Here is a 16,180-nt window from a genome sequence, read left to right on the forward strand (position 1 = left end):
CACCGTGATTAATCACCCAGATCAGGACCTCCATTGTCTAACTACAGGTAGATTCTTCTTACTATCTTTATCTATCTATCTATCTATCTATCTATCTATCTCTATTAGTTGTAGTATTAGGTTAAGGTTAGTTGAAAGTAGTTTAGTTTAAATTGAAATTGTATATAATCAAATTTTGTTTGGAAAAACCTGAATGAGAGCGGAGACCTTGTATATATATATCTGTGTAAATTTGTCTCTGTGATGGGCATCAATTCTTTGTTAATTAAATAATTCGGCTAATAAACTGTTTGTTCCTTGTGGCTTGGTCGTTTTACCTGATTTCTAATCATACAGTTTCTCAAAAAAAAAAAAAAAAAGTAATCAACAGTATTCAAATTAAAAAAAAACAATATTCAAAATGAACTATGATTTACAGTACCTCAAACACCTTTACAGCTCTAGTGGTATGTGTTTACACCTTAGCAAACGTTTTCAACCTCATCGAGGTCTTCATCAGCCTACTTTAATTATGAATTCAAACGCGTTTGGAACGGAACGTATATGATTCAAAATTTATAAACAGATTTAAGAATACTCAAGGAACGTTACGCACGCGCTAAAACGACTAACGCACGTGTAATATCAAGTTTATATCAAGAACTATGATTTACTTTTTGGAAACTAGTTATGAGAACATTAAAAAATCATTTTAAAAACAAAATTCTACTTAGGCTAAATATTTTGATTAGTAATTCTGTAACAGTAAATAAAAACACGAGTTAAATTTATATTTATCTTCAACTAAATCACTATCTTTGACAGAAATTATATCAAATTCAGTAAAATTAAAACTGAAATATTAATGAAATGTTTAAATTCTGTTATTTGAATATATTATTCAAACACTTTTTTTTTGGATAGTTAAAAATAGTACTGTAATAATATAATTATAATATAATTTATTAAAATAAATTTNAAAATAAATTTTTATCTTTTTTTTTGGAAATAATTGAATTATGCAATTAAAATTCTTTATTTCTGTAATAATAAATCTTGTTTTGTCTCTAACTTAATTGCAAACATTTTATTAAATTTTGTAAATCTAAAATTCCTAAATACTTTTAATATTTTCATTAATTTGATATCTATTTTCTTATATTTTGTCATAGAATGATTATAAATTCTAATGCAAGGATTAGCTTATAAAAATTAGTCTCTCATATGGTATTACTATAGTAAACTTTCTTTTTCATTACTATTTCAAGAAATGAGATTAAAAATTTATGTAAGTGTACTACACTTTTAAATTTATCAATTTAAAGTAACTAAAATTAATTATAACAATTTACTCAAGAACACATATAGAATCGAGTTTTCATGACAGGTGTATCACATTTTAATGCCATATTTACATTTAAAAAGTTGCACACTCAATCAACAGGTTGTGTACTTTTATTAATTAATCAGTTAAGATAAGAATATTTTTAAAACTAATTATTTTTGATGAGTTATTTTACTAATCAATTATTAAACATTGTATAACAATTATTTCATATAAAAATCATATTTAATGTTTAAATAAATATTTGAGAGAGTAAAAATATATTAAGCATACTCTTACCCAACTTTCCTTTGTAACTTGGGTGGAAACATTTTATATGTTGCTTCACAGTCAATGAATTCAATCACTAATTCAAGTATCAGGTTACTGATGGAAATGATTACTAAAAGATTAACTATAAATTTATGTCATGCAAATTAAAAGGACGGATGTATCCCTACTTAACAACCAATTAGAACCACTTGTTTTAAAATACCCACAGTCAATTTTTTTACACATTTTTTTTTCAATATTTATTATTTTCATACAAATTAGTCTTTCTGAAATATTTTGTATTTCAGTATTCACATCTCTCAAAATTTTAACATTGTATAATATATTAAAGAATACTGTCCTTGTCACCATATCCTGGAATTGGCTAGTACGAATTTTCATTAATAAAGAAAATCTGGATCAAACTTTCAAATGCAAGGAACACAAAGTGTACTATTATTATTATTATATTTATTGGGGAATGAAACAAACATAATTCAAACTTCAAACATTATTTTGACTTTCCCACAGTTCACTCAGTTTTATTCTAGCTTTCCTTATTACATTTTTTTTTTGCCACATATATAGAGGGCAGGATATGGTTAAAACTAGCAAATACAGTTATGATATACTTTGTATAGTTTTAGGTTTTACATTTTATATATATGTATTTTGTTGTTTTTGAGAAGTTATTTGAATATTCAGAGTTCAATCCCAATATTTTGAATATAATTAAATAAAAATTAAACAAAAACATTTATATGTACAATGACTAATAGCTAAAAATCATTTCTTGGCATAGAGTTATCCGTTTGTATTACAAATATTCTTAATATATTGAAATTTAATAACTGCAAGGGTACTTAACAAAAATTTATCTTTTTACAACGTAATGTGGTCTCAACAATAAACCATTTGTCAATTACACCAAACATGCCAATATTTTTTATAATACAATTTCTTCATGTCATCAATGACAGTAACTCAATTAACAAACTCAAAGTTTTAACCAGAAAGTTATTCTATCATTTTTTCCATTTATAATGTTTACAGCTAGATGAATTTGGCTGCCTGTTTTAATATTAAATTTTTAAGATGATTTTTTTCATATATTTGTTCATTTATGTGAATGTTTTACATAGCCCAAGAATACTATTTCATTTAAAAAAAAAAGAATGAAAATACTGAAACAGAGAAAGCATTTTTAGTTCAATAAAATGGACAATCAGTCATTCTTTTTTAGGTTTTTTTTTTTGTTTTTTTTTATACAACAATCATTTTCTATTCTAAAGTAAATACATTCTATTAGAACAGGCATGTCTCAAATTTCTATCTGATGACGAGATGTCTGATATTTAAAGTTCTGTTTCTTCTGTGCATTTGTGAAACATTAACCAAAAATTCACTTTTCTTACCACATATTTGCAACTATACAATTTTTTTTAGACTCCCTCTCTGCTCTGTTGATCTGTTTATTTTCCTCACATACATATAAAATATTTGCACAAAACACAGGAATCAAAACAGTTCAATTTCCTTCAACTGTTCACACATCAACATTCTACATATTGTCTTCAAAACATTTTTAACATAATTTTTCTTAAAAAATACAAAATATCTTATTCAAACTTCAAATTCCTAGAAAGTTCAAACATCAACACTTATCAATAAGAGCTTTGGGGATTGGTCATGTTGCACTGTTTTATGTCAAATGTTTAGGAATCTTTCATAATACATTCTAATTGAACAATTTGGGAGAAAATTCATTTATGTGAAACATGCCTAAATGCATACACAAACTTCAATACCAACACTCTAGATAATAAAAACTTAAATCAAGTGACACAAACTATCTAGCAACTTTGACCAGCATCATCATGTATATATACTATGTTTATGCATTTTCTTTTAATCACAAAGTTATTTGATATATGACAAAACCAATGTTACAAATAACTTTTAGGTGAAAAAATTAATGACTTAAGAAAAAACAATTACAAAGGTATCATCACTGCTCTCCTATGTACACAATGTACATAGATGTAGGAAAAATTTTCCCCATATCCACAAAGTAATCAAAGCCTGAATAATTGAATTTCAAAGTATTATTTGCTGATTCTAACTTGTCTCAAACTTCAGGCTTAAACAGCCAGGATCTGACAGTAAGTAATGGAGGCAGACTCTAATTGAGACCAACAGAGTGGGAGGGGTAACAGGAAAAGGATAATAAAGTTGGGAATGCCTACAGAAAGTATTTAGCAAACATGTAGCCAAGAAAGAAAGCAAAAATAACAATAACCAGATATAACCATGATAATTGAGGCTTTTGAGCCATCTGTATTTGGGTTTCTCTTTGAGAAAGATTTTGCTGTTCAGCATTTCTAGATATTCCCAACCTCAGTCCTTCTTCCTTCAATTGTGAATTTTCTTGTTTTAATTGGGCAATATCTTCTTTTAGTCGTTTGTTTTCTTCAGCAGCCCTTCTTAAGTCGACTTCAAAGTTAGCAGAAGTCTTGGGTGATGATTTTGCTGGTTCATTTGCTACCTTAGCTGTGGCTGGTTTCTCTTCCCTTTGTGTTTGAGAACTATCCAGATTGTTCTCTGCTGTAGTTTCTGGAATAAATACACAGCGTAATTTTGAGTCCATTAGAGATTCGGGATTAGCATCTCGCCACAATGTTTCTTGATTAATATCACCTTCTGGAGCAAACATTGTCTGAACCATAAACTTGTGCCTATTCTTTTCATTAGGATCATACTCAAATGGTTGAAGCATTACAGCAACATTTACAGCTTGTCTCGGTTCTATTATTCCACTATTAGGACGTACGCAATAACGTTTAGGTGCTGTAGTTTTCACTTTAAAACAAACTCTGCGTTCTGTAGGATTAGTCAACTTCAAATTTGATGTAACTACATCGGTAAATGGACCTCTAAAATGAAGCTCCGTTTGAGGTTCTAGGTACAAGACCTGCTCTTGTTTAGCCATTGTTAAATTTAAGATCACAGTATATAAAAACTGTCTGTCTAATTCAGTCAATTATGATNGTCGTTTAAAGGCCTGCTGAGGAGGGACGAACAAGTACGAAACACATGTTTGAAGTGTATGTGTTCAGGTGAACTTAATAAAGAACATTATTTTTAAACTGTAAGACTAAATATCTGCATCCATAATTCCAGTATAATAAGTCCTGTTAATATATAGAATGTACTAGTATACAAAATAAATTATAAATAATGAGATATGATAAATAATTTATGATATACAAACATGAAAAATCATACTCCTAAAAATTAATTTAAAAAACAGCAAAAGGCATTTTAAAATTGCAGAGACATAATTCAATAGTCAGTCAATTATTTTAAACAACAAATACAGTTCAAATTTAGTTAAAAAATGATTATTATTAAATCATTTTTTAAGAATAAAATTTCAGTTTTTAAAGTTGAATAATTCTAGTAGTGTTTTTAAAATGCTGTTATATACAGTAAAACATGCCCAAAATGGAATGTGAATAAAGTGGAAACCTGTATAAACATGTAAAATTCTTTGAAACAAAGCAATTTATGTTAAAAAACTACTTTAAAATGAAAACCTGCCAAATTGGAAAAAATATTTGGTACTGTGCAATACTGGTTTACACAGGTTTTACTGTACACTTTTTAATTAATAAAACCATTAAAATAAAATAAAATTGGTTTGTTATATAATTTTTAAAATATAACTGGATTAAGTATTTACCTTGGGTGATGATTTTGCTGGTTCATTTGCTACCTTAGCTGTGGCTGGTTTCTCTTCCCTTTGTGTTTGAGAACTATCCAGATTGTTCTGAAAACATCAAATATGTATCTTTATAATATAAAATATATTACTATATTTAGATTAAAAGTAAATATTTACTACAAAAGAGAATTATAAGATGAAGATAGTTCAAACATCTTGAGACTTAACTATTTTTAGTTAAGAATAGAATAAAATTTAAATCACAAATTCTTAAAGATCTCATTTAAAGTCAATGTATACAGTATTTTCTTGATGATCCTGTAAAAATTAATGTAAAATTCAAAATTGCTCAGAACTAAATAAAATTCCATCTAAAATGTTATTCTCAAGATTAGTCCACTTACAGAATTTTTAAAAAATTAATGCTAATTTGCTGAAGTATACAGTTAAATCTTGCTAATTAGAACCTCACTAATTCAAAGTTGTCAACAGTCCCTGGGTTATCCATATAATATGGTTTTGTTAAGTTTAACTGCTGGTACTTTTAATTCAAACCTATTTTCCCCATGTACCCTCCTCCATTCTTTGATCTGTCCTTGATCTTCATTTTCTTTTATATTCCACATGAATACAGACTATTAAACACTACAGCTTTATGCTGAACACAACACAATGCCATTTGCAATTTTGCACAGATGTGAAGGAAAAGTCTACTCTTTATGTTTATTTTCATTCCTAAAGCTTCTTGTCCTTTTTTCCCTTATTGTTCTATTCTTTTATAGCTACTTTTTGGTTATTTGGCAGACTTATCACACCATGATTTTTTTGTTTATTGTTACTTATTTTCATTTAGTTATGTTTATTTTGGAGATTTTGTTTAGTTAAGGGTGACACTTCCCACATCCAACCAGAAAAACAAAAAAACTAAGTTCAACTACCATGTGTAGTCTGTTGTGTTAGACATGATTAAGTAGATGACATCACTTACTCAGGAAAAATATAAAATAATAAAACTGAGATTAAGTGAAGAGTTGGAAGAATATTTTATTCATTACTAGCTTACCCATCACGCATTGCTGCAATCTCAGAAGAAAAGAGATTCAAGCAAACTCGTTATGATAAAATTCAATTTACATTTTATCATTTTTATTGAAACTTGTTATTATAATAATATTATTATTATTCATTTTCATCAGGAAAACATTTCAAATTGTCGTTTCAATTCTATTAATTTATTGGAATGCTTGTGGATACACGATATTTTTTGTTTTTCCGTCTGGTGCTTACACGAATAAATCAGGTTTTCCAACATGTGAGCTGGCCATATACAGTTGTCCATGCAAGAAGCATGGATTCTCCAAATCTAGCCCACACTCGCAGCGATTGTCAGAAGTACGATATTCCCCACTTTTATATATTTTTTTTAATCCTTTGCAATTTTAATTATTTAATTGCTCCTTCCTCGGCATGTTGTGAAATTTCTGATAGTTGGATAATAAACCGTTTTATTGAAATTTGTCTTTTTAAATTATTTTGAGTTGATATTAAAATTTGGAAAAGGGGGATCCCAGGATCGGTAAAATAGGCAAATTTCCTCCCACAACTTCGCTTGTTGTTTGGGATACAGTTAAGGTTTTAACAAAGTTTGAGCGAATACATAATTAGCAAAAAATAGTTGAAATAAAGTGATTAAGCAAAAATTATTACAAATATCATAAATAACAGTTCACAAATGCACATATAAAGATATTTTTTTGAAGGGGGAATGGTCTTCACAATTTGAAATCGACTGAACACACAGTATAAACGCACGCCATCTATTGTAGGATAAATGTACTATGCCAAAAACCTTCATGGGAGTATATTAAAAAACTTCCCAAAGCTTCATGGCAGTTGTACTATGCCAGAAACCTTCACGGGAGTATATTAAACAACTTCCCAAAGTTTCATGGCAATTGGATAAACGGTGTGGTAATGCATGAAGGACGAACAGGCATCTATATATATAAAAAAATGAATGTATGTCTAACTAATTTATAATTTAAGTTGTAGAACTAGAGCAGCTGCCATCAGAGATCTTGACAGAAATCAGGATCAACATAATGTGTAAATGAGTTTGATGGTAACTATGTATATTACTATGCTGAAAGGTATAATTAGACATTTGAAAAGTGACCAAGTTTCTTGTGCTAGCACAGCTGGGTGATAAAGCAGTGTTCTGGTGTTTGCTACTACAGTAGTTGCAGCTTATTGTAATCATGTTTGTTCAAGACTGTTTTGATTATAATAAACAGCTGATAACAATATCTGGCAGCGACCATCTTACAATGCAGCAAGGGGCATGTATTTATTTTATTTATTTATACAAGCTCAGAAAAATTTTCAACTGATTGCCACAATATTTGCTTTTCACAATTTTATAACACTTATATTTTTTAATCAAATTATTAGTATGTAATTTTAATAGGATCTTTTAAAGTTATCATCTTTTGTAACAAATTCCAGTTCTGTTTGGGAATGGATAACCATTGTGTTAATGTGTTGGAAGATTACTATTAAGCACTTTAATCCTGCTTTTACTAATGAGCAGCATATTGCTCCATTGTTGGTGTACTCATCTGCGAAGTCATCTTACACGATAGTTGGTCATCCTAGTGAAGATATGAGGGACATTGATGGCAGAGAGAGACATTCAAAAAATCCTGTACCCTTCCTTATATGCTATCTTTCATGGCAAGGTTTATAAACAGCAATTTTCAGCAAGATAATGTTCAGCCACAAACAGCTAGAGTTTTTCAGGAATGTCTCCAACTATGTTACTTATCAGGCACTAGAGAGATCAAATGGGATGCCAATTTTGACAATCTACAACTGCCATTGCCTGATAGATCTGGAATGGCAGTTGAAAAATCTGTCACAGAATAGTATAACAGGGCCTGTATGCTTCCATGCTTGATCATATTGATGCATGTATCTATACAACAGGAGGTCCTACTTATTACTAATGATTTCTTTAAATTGTACTTTTGTTCCACAAAAAATTGTCCTTTTGCTATAATATTGTATTCATTTATCATCATCATCACATTCATACTATTAAAGTTTCATTCAATTCCAATGCCTCCTCCTTGGTGCAAAACTTTTTTGTCAGTGTGTGTATTTAAATAAGTTTGAAATCAATATGCTCAGTTATTGTTCTATATGTCTAACAAAATATCTAAGATCAATCAGATATAACCAAAATACAAAGTTCAATGCAAACTATTTCAAGAAGGCTATTCAGCTTTTATGCATATTAATATTAAAAAATAAACTTACCTCTGCTGTAGTTTCTGGAATAAATACACAGCGTAATTTTGAGTCCATTAGAGATTCGGGATTAGCATCTCGCCACTGAAACAAATTAACAGAAAACATTTACATTCAATGTCTGTTAAATGTAAAAATTTTAAATTTGTTAACATTTATATTTATTATTATTATTTTAGAAGTTATTCATACATTAAGAAAATTGTATTTGCTAAGAAGAGATGCTTCATATGAACTAATTTTCAATAATTCAAATTTATTTTTCAGAAACTTATAAGATTAAAATTTAAGCAAATTGCAAAAAATAAATAAATAAATTTTATATAATTGAAAGTTAATATCTATCTTATTTTTACTTTAAAAATAAAAATAAGATAAATATCATTAAAAAAATTAAAACTAGCATACAAAGCACTTGCTATATACCTATATACTAAATATATAGGTACAGTTTGAAATAATCTACTTAAATCATTGTTAAATAAGAACAAAAATACAGTAGACCCCTATAAAACGTGTTCATATAGTTCAGATTCCTATATGACAGCGAAAAAAAATTGTGACAGTATTCGTACAAACACACTAAAAAACTTGTATAATTCAGTAAAACGTCATTGCCGACTTGTGTTGCGACAGGATTGGTCAAATCTAGACCAATAGCAGATATTGTACAAACTGTTGAGTTTAAACGAGCAGCGGACCTACAAAAAACCATTTATTATTTAACATCCAAAAAAACTATATTTATATTAATGATGTCTCCAAAATTCAGCAAATTTTTCACAAAAAAAATAATTTATCAGGAAGCACACAAGCACCATTTGATGGCAAGCTCAACGACGAAAACAAGCTTAAGCAATGGCATCATCAAACTTTGCATACTTGGTAAGTAATCCTACAATTTTTTGTTTATAACATAGTTTATATGGATTATTCCCAAAAAATTATACATATTTTGGAATGTTGAGTCGAATTAGTCTAGAATCGATTAAGTTTTTGGAAGAAAACCTTTCAAATAGCCATAGTCTGTAAACTGCATATGTGCCAGGCTGTGATTGGCTCATGTATTTAAGGACTCGTAGAAAATGGATTCATAAAAACTGGAACGTATCTACCGTGTTATGGGGGTCTACTGTATACAAATTATATTATGATAAAAATAAGTTTTTTTTCCTTAAAAATTTTTATAAATAATATTTTATCATCACTAAACTATTATATAATAATAATAAATTTCAAATCATATTTTTAGTACAGTAGAGCCTCGAAAACTCGGCCTAATATGGACTGAAGGGTGGCCGAGTTTGTGAAAATGCCGGGTTATCGAAAATGGGGTTAAAAAAAAATAAGTATGCGTGTTTCCTCAGAAAATATTGTACTGTACTTGTATGTATTGTTTGCTTGAGAATACAACAGAGAATAAACTGCCCAAATACCCTTAAACAAAGGAAAAGTATGTCCTTTATGAAGGCATAGAGCCTTTACTGCATGAAAATGAAAATTAATGAATACACTGTGTACAGTAATTTACTTGATAAGACAGACCTCAGAAAAATACTTTATGAGGCATAAAGCTGTCTATAATGAAAATTAATTAACTAAGGATTTTTTTGCCCTGCCAGAGTGTGACCGAGTTATCCGGAATGCCGGGTTATCGAGTGCCGAGTTTGAGGCTCTACTGTACAATACATTACAAAAAAAGTAATTATGTTTGTTCACAAATACTTTATTGAGAATAATATTAATTAAAATAACTAACATGTAAAAGTATATATATATTTATTTATTTATAGATACACTATTATTATTCATATTAAGATTTAGTTAAAAAATGTAGTAATTCATTTTTTGGTAGTATCTATTAATAAATAACTATAGTCCTATATTAGTTTTTATGTATATAACCTTGACGTATAGAGATGTTTCATAAGGTAAACAAGATAGTAAAATCTAAATTACATTTTTTTTTATTTGTAATGACTTCTTAACCTATTTATTTTATGTATAAATTCATCACTATTGTGACTGTTTAATAAGAATTGCAATAAAATAATTCTACTAACTTTTCTGAACTAACTACAACTATTACTTTATTACAAACCTATCAATTCTGTAGTTTTTTAAATGAATTTATTTTAATCTTGTTTTAAGGTTGCATGAAGACTCATTCCTATATGCAATCACTGTAAATTAGTAGAATACTGAGAAGACTGATTGTATTAAATATAAATATTTTGTACAGAAAAATAATTTATCAATTTTTTCACATTGATATTTTTACAATAAATCAAATTCTAGAGCTACTGCTTTAATTTCATTATTATTTTAATTCTTCATTTAAAGTAAACTTAATATATTAACTGCCATGAATTACATTGATGCTTACAATATGTTACCAGATACCATCTGTAAAAATTTGTAAAATGCAATCTTTGTCTTTAGTTTCAAACACAAGCATATTCATATTAAAAAAAAAATAAAATGTAAATAATAGGTAGTCAATAGAAATAAAAAAACCCCAAAGAACAGAATATTAATTCTCAGAAAAATAATACAAATTAATTGAAGCAGTGTCATTAACATTTATAAAAATAAAGTGTTTATTGGTTATACAGTATTTTGTTGATACACACAAGAGAGTTGACATCTCTAGACACACTGTACAATGAGAGCATGTTTTATGGCATTTTCATTTTTTTTTTGTGAATACTTAACATGGCTTGTTTGAACATGGTATCATCTACAAAAAATCTTTATATAATGAAATTCATTTTCTATCCTAATTTTATTGCATCATTTGGCATTTTATCTCCAACCAAATATTCAACTATTAAATGTTTAGATTCTGAATAGTTGAACCAGAATGATGGAAAAGGACTGATGCAATTTTTTGGCCCTAGAATCATTTTTCTGTAATAAACCTAAGTAACAAAAACTAAGTCACTACTATATTATTGCTCTCTACAGCAAATAATGAATCCTGCAAATATTAACAAATCTGAACTGATTGCACAGGCCATTTATGAGATAAAGAATTTTCTGTTTCTTACACCAAGTGTTTTAAATGCAGATTCTTATAACTCTTATGGGATTTTTGTAAAATTATTATTTGGCCAAACTCATAAAAGTATTAAGTGTTACGAATTGAATATTGCATGCAACAACATGTCTAACAGAGAATGGCATCAGAGAGCATTTCACTCAATGACATTACAGCAATCACACATTAATCTATTTTATATACTATATATATAATTTTTTTCTTAAAATCATGACATTTTTTCCCAGTCACGAAAAAACTTTAGAAACAATTGCACTGGAAATATATACATACATACATACATACAGAAAGTCCTCACTTAATGTTGTTTCATTGTTAAGGTGACCAACTTCTTTTACAGTGAAAAGGAGGACACTAATAAATTGAAGAAAAAATATCGTAAATAAACATTTTATTCATTGCAGCAATAATACACTATAATAATCTCTACTGCATGCATAGGTGCCATGTCGTGTTTCGATAAGAAGTAAACAAAGCCATTTGTGTGCTCTCTCTCTTAAGGTCTTCAAGGTCTCCCATGCGAAGAGCATGCGTCTCATAATTGCATCTCATTGCACTGTACAGAGCCTCGATGAATCGTCATGTTAAATACAAACATGTCATATCACATAACATGCAACGAATCAGTTTGGCATTGATCGAATACGGAGATTTACAGATTAGTCTTCAAATATGAAAAAGGAGGACATGTAGGAGGACACTTTTCAAGGGAGGACTGTCCTCCCTAAAGGAGGATGATTGGTCACCTTATCATTGTATCTTCATCTAAGAAAAATACATTTGAAATCATTTAAATTATCATCAAATTAAACAAAAAACAACGTTAATACATGTATTACAACATATGTAATACATGTATTACAGTGTTGTTAATACATGTATTACAGTGTTGTTAATACATGTATTAACAACAAAGACAAAATCACCCTGTCAACTGCATGGCAGGTGCTCGTAGACAAGAACTTACAATAATTTACAACCAGCAAAGGGGTCAATGACGCCATCGATACGTACGATAGAATTCTTAATGGTGTTCTTATTTGAATTGAATTTGAATGGCATTCGCTTAGATATCTGTTACCTGAAGATGAACTTACAAGTTCGAAAACGTTTGTAACACTTCGTTTTACCGAGAAGCACACCGGAAACAGGTTCCTGGTACGTTGTTTTTTGTTTACTTTAACCCGGTGTAGTACATTACCGATTTATCATCAAATTTTCTTTATAAACAGTAAAATTGATTCTATGAGGTGGAAATTAAATATTAGAGGTTGCAAATATGATATAAGTCAGTTATTATTATTCTAAGTATATCTAAATATATATAACTCGAAGGTGACTGACATAGTGATCTATCAACGCACAGTCCAAACCACTGGACGGATTGGACTGAAATTTGGCATGCAGGTAGATGTTATGACGTAGGCATCCGCTAAGAAAGGATTTTGATCAATTCTACCCCCAAGGGGATAAAATAGGGGATGAAAGTTTGTATGAAACTTTGTCAATTTTAAACCAATAGGGCTGAGACTTTGCATGCATAAAGCTACTATGACGTAGGCATCCCCTAAGAAAGGATTTTGATAAATTCCACCCCTAAGGGGATAAAATAGGGGATGAAAGTTTGTATAAATCTTCTTAGATTTTCGACTGATTGAACTGAAATTAAAGATTGGAGCTACTATGATGAAGACGTCCGCTTAAATAGGATTTTGATAAATTCAACCCCCATGGGGATAAAATAAGGGATGATGGAGGATGTAAATGTATTAGTTTGAACCTATCAGTACCTAATGGAACGAATAAATTAAGACGAACAAAATAATTTTTAGTTCTAAATGTTGACAATAGATGGCGTTAGTAGTATTTTAAAACGCGCTATCGTTGTGTTTTCACTGAGTTACATATACCCGATGATGAGTGGCCGCCGTATCTAATAGTACATACTATACCTAAATATTTCTAGCGGATTATATTTGACGATTTTGGCTGTTCTTTTCTTGGCATATTTTGGATTGCATTTGCTTTGTTTCGGTTTAGTAGTTTTGGTTATAGACTCTGCTTTGTATTTGGCATTTGTTTTGTTTTCGTTTGGTTTAAGTATAGGTTTTGTCGGTTAGACTTTTTTAAAATGGCTAAAGAAAATCTGAACGTTAATGGAGAAGTTGAAGAATGTACTGTCGTCCCTATTGTTGGTGATGGTGCATGTTTGTTTCGTGCTCTCTTTTAATAATACTTCTTAACGCAAGCGAAGCCGCGGGCAAAAGCTAGTGTTATATAAATCATTTAGCCTGAAGTTGAAATGGTTTTGCTATACAATGTTTCACTTAACACTGAAGTTTCCAAAATCAATTGAGAATGTTAAGTAAGGACTTGCTATATGTATTTATACTATGAGCTTTATGGCCTTTCCAGATTCCTCTACCTGCAATCCATAACATGAATCACACACAGTGACAACCAGTAACTGCTGGAGATCACCACCAAATTCCAGCACTTGTAGTCATATTGCTGCCATCCTTCCACCTCACCACTTGGAGGCCTGCCAGTCATTTCCACAAATCCCTGATGCTAAAAATGGAAAAAGCTCAGTTGGCCTCTCCCAGTTTTTATTGACTAACAACCTAGTTCTGCTTGACTACTAGCTCCATATTTACTCTATATACAGGGCAAACCAAAAGTAGGTAGACAGTAAACGATAGCGTTTATTTTAAATTACATATATAATTATATTAAATTTTATGTATACAGTAATAATAATTAATAAAAAAATTATAACATACCATAAAAAAAATAAATACTATTCAATTTCTACCTACTTTTAGTTCACCCTGTATATAAAATACTTAAATTAGCATCATCATAACTTTTTCCCACCATGATAAAAAACAAAAAAATAGAAATGGCAGCTACTGGGGTAAACAGTCATGACATTTTTGTTATGAATAGTCTATATTGTGAATAAGGGGAGTAAATATTTTCTAATAAGTTACTAATTTACTAATAAGTTATTGGTCTAATAAAAATCATTGAAATGACAATGTAATTAGTGACAGAAATAAAACATATGACATTAGAGTTTGCTAATTATGATGTATTACATCAAAATCAAACACATACCTATTTTCAATGATGCAAAAACCTGAAAAATGTGCACTTTACATTTGAGTAAATATAGTAATTATCATTAAACCTATTTTATATAAAGTAAGATTTGTTGAAACATTACTAATAGATCAAAATGATCTAGCATGTGCATTAAGAGTCAAAAAATTCATCTAAAAATTAACAAAATTGAAGATACAGTAGAGAATCAATTATTTGAACAAAATACTTTCATACTTTGTAGGAAAAAAATAATAAAAAGATATTTTAAATAAGCTAAAAATATTAATTTTAATTCTACTACAAAGTAAAAAAAATTAACACACAAATTTAATTAAAGATTAATTCATAGAAAATTGTTTAATTTATTAAAAGCAGTCTTTGTTTTCATTCTATGTTGTGATGAAACTTTGAATTACAAATAATAAAAAAATATATATAGTGAAATTAATAAAATAATGAGACATCTCAATAGCCTACAGAAAATCATCAAAAATTGTATTATGCAAAACACTATAATTTCTGAACATAGTACTCTAGAATTGATTTTTATACTTAGTTTTTAGATAATTGATACTACTATTGGGTTCTTCAGAAAGTAATTTAATTTTTTTTTCCGTGGAAAAAAACCACAATATTTTTATTTAATAAATAAATATTTCATTGAATTATATATAGACCATTTTAGTCAAATACCTGTTGTCATCGTTTCTGGTAGTAGCATGATTTCACATTCATAAAAGTTTTGATTGTTACTTACAAAAACCTGATCCAAGTGATTTTTGACATTGTCGTTTCAAGTAAATGTCTTACAGTTAAAAAACATTTGTATAGACCAGAACAAGTAATAATATGAATGTGCTTGATCTGGCAAATATGGTTGGTGTGATAGCATGTCCAATCTAAGTTATAACAGTTTTTCTGACAAGTTACCAAACTTGTGTGAAATTTGACATTATTGTGGTAAAACACTACAGCTGTTTTGTTGATCAATTCTGGCCACCTTTTCTGTTTGATGATATTACTCAATTTGTTTACTCGGTGGCAGTACACTTTCAAATCAATTGTTAAATTGTCTGGTAAAAGTGCAAAAAAAAATTTCCTTAAAATACCACCAAAGAGAGCATCTCTCTTTAAGAATGTGTGGAACCCATATATCAAGCTTTAAACAATTTGTTTCAAGTAATCATAAACAGTTCAATTTGACAAATTTAATCTCTTAGTGATTTCACATGTTGTTATTTGGCAGTTTGCTTCAATCAGTACCTGTCTTAACTCATGAAGATAATTTACATACATCATTTTCTTGCCAAATTTTACACTAAAATGATAAAACATTAAATTAATAGTTATAAAGACAAATTTAAATATCAAATTTTCTCATCTGGTAGACCAAGTATTGTTG

At 28.9% G+C, this 16,180-nt stretch overlaps 1 protein-coding gene across 1 annotated transcript in view; it reads right to left on the bottom strand.

Annotated features, from left to right (window-relative positions):
* Window positions 1-2,041: 2,041 nt before the first annotated feature.
* The window catches only part of LOC111632756 (vesicle-associated membrane protein-associated protein B-like), a 35,470-nt gene continuing 21,331 nt past the window's right edge, over window positions 2,042-16,180 (bottom strand). Inside the window, exons 4-6 of the mRNA XM_023377280.1 lie at window positions 8,619-8,693; window positions 5,319-5,405; window positions 2,042-4,088 (exon numbers count right to left, since the gene is read on the bottom strand). Of these exons, the coding sequence (XP_023233048.1) occupies window positions 3,819-4,088; window positions 5,319-5,405; window positions 8,619-8,693 (432 nt within the window). The 3' untranslated portion in view covers window positions 2,042-3,818. The remainder of the gene's footprint in view (window positions 4,089-5,318; window positions 5,406-8,618; window positions 8,694-16,180) is intronic.

Source organism: Centruroides sculpturatus, unplaced genomic scaffold, assembly GCF_000671375.1.
Source record: "Centruroides sculpturatus isolate CEXI.00-Female unplaced genomic scaffold, Cexi_2.0 scaffold239, whole genome shotgun sequence".
Taxonomy (NCBI): Eukaryota; Metazoa; Arthropoda; class Arachnida; order Scorpiones; family Buthidae; genus Centruroides; species Centruroides sculpturatus.